Raw genomic sequence first — 2075 nt, 5'->3', positions numbered from 1 at the left:
ACACACACACACACACACACACACACATATATATATATATATATATTACGTAAGTATAAGTTAGAGGTGTTTAAATCCTCTAAGGAACAGATGTATCCAGAGGCACTTCTGGTAATTACCTCAGTAGGTATGGTCCTTGTTATAAGGTATACATCTGCGGATAATTCAAAAGCTAAACCATAGTTTAATGTATATATAGACGATAAGAAATGGAGGAAAAATAACGATGAGAAGTGGGTCTTTGATGCTAAAAAGCCATTATTTATTTAGTTAAGAAAGGTGAGAGTAAGAGTGAGTTTATAGCTGTTTCTGTGTACCATGTTGAGGTAAATATGTATTTACCTTGTTGCGAATGGTAGACACCATCAGTACGTTCTGAGATATCTGGATATAGACACCATCGTATCCAGGGAGATATCTGGGTATAGACACCATCTTATCCAGGGAGATATCTGGGTATAAACACCATCTTATCCAGGGAGATATCTGGGTATAGACACCATCTTATCCAGGGAGATATCTGGGTATTGACACCATCTTATCCAGGGAGATATCTGGGTATATGGGGGGGGGGGTGAAAGAGTGAAGAAAATGAAATAAGTCCTGGGGTTTTATTGATAGAGTTTTCTACAAAAGTACATCTCAATGATGCAATGCATGTTGGGACTGGATATTGATCATGGTTCCAATACATTGTCGCCATAACGTGAAGTGTTCTGGCAATGGTTATTGATAATCTTTACAATATAACTCCTGGGTCAGAATAGATTCTGAGACTAATTCTTGAAAATCTTTGCAACAAAGTCCCCTCACACAAAAATTCTGGGTTAACCCTCAACAGTGGCATAAGTGTGGGAATGAAATTTGCTTCGGGGGTGCAAACCCAGGTTCAAAGACTTTTGCAAAACAAGGTAAACAACTTTTTTTTTCAATATCAATATTGAAACAAACACAATTATAAAAATATTTATTATTGTTGTTGTTGTTGTTGTTATTATTATTATTATTATTACATTTGTACATCAGTCATATTGGATTAATTTCATCATAGAAAATAATGTTTCAAATCCATCCAAAAATGTTTCTGTGTTCATTCGTTTTGGTGATGAAGATTTTTAGGAGATCGTTTAAAGTGTTTTCATTGCCTCTGCACCGCCAAATTTTAGTGGTTGTACTCTCACTGTTCCCTAACCAATGGACAGTGGTCCCTCTGACAATGGCTCCTTCTCTATTAGACAATCGATTCTGGGTGTGTCACATGACCGGTGTTCCTACAACAAAGTCCTTTGAATACAAACTGACTATGAAAGGGGTTTCCAAGAAACAGTGTTTCTACAATTTCAAAGCATAAAATCATTATTATGAAAATTATAAAATGTGTACATTAAATAGTTTTCATATTTCTCATTGCAGCTGAATCTCGTTTGCGATAATGCGATTCTGGCAAGGCACACCATTACATTTTACTTCGTTGGCTACCTTTTTTCTATGGTCAGCTGTGGAATTTCATCAGACAGGTAAGTTTTGAGTGTCATATCTGCACATTGGTGTGTGTAGTGTTTGCATTATATTTTGTATTTTTGCATATTTCATAAATATGTATGAGTGTGTGTATGAATGTGTGTAGGGAGCATGTATACGTATATATGGTGGTGGATGTTAACTCAGGACCAAGCATAACCACTTCATAAACTCAAAACGTCCTTGAAAACGTTCTGAGAGTCCAAGAAGTTCTTCTGCATGAATTTGTTTTGAGAACCACTTTTCTGAGCAAACGGCCATAAAACCAGAGACACAACAGAGGCTGAGATAACCAGAAGCCAACTGCACTTCAATGTTTTTTATACAAGTTTACCTTTGCCTAAGAGGAAGTTCTGACAAGAATTAGGGGTCCTTCATTCCCAGTGATTTACATGCTAATTAAATCATGTCTGGGACCCTAACAGGTGCTACTATAACAGGTCAGATCTGGGACCAATAGTATCAATACATACACAAATATGTACACACACACACACACACACACACACACACACACACACACACACACACACACACACACACACACACACACA

At 36.9% G+C, this 2075-nt stretch overlaps 1 protein-coding gene across 1 annotated transcript in view; it reads left to right on the top strand.

Moving 5' to 3' along the window:
- LOC106868206 (organic cation transporter protein) overlaps positions 1-2075 on the top strand; it is a 39873-nt gene that overhangs the window by 14195 nt on the left and 23603 nt on the right. The window contains exon 3 of the mRNA XM_014913369.2: positions 1414-1517. Coding sequence (XP_014768855.1) covers positions 1414-1517 — 104 coding nt within the window. The remainder of the gene's footprint in view (positions 1-1413; positions 1518-2075) is intronic.

Source organism: Octopus bimaculoides, chromosome 10 (genome assembly GCF_001194135.2).
Source record: "Octopus bimaculoides isolate UCB-OBI-ISO-001 chromosome 10, ASM119413v2, whole genome shotgun sequence".
NCBI classification, from domain to species: domain Eukaryota; kingdom Metazoa; phylum Mollusca; class Cephalopoda; order Octopoda; family Octopodidae; genus Octopus; species Octopus bimaculoides.
Note: the sequence above shows the minus strand (reverse complement) of the source record. Positions and strands in the feature narration are given on the sequence as shown.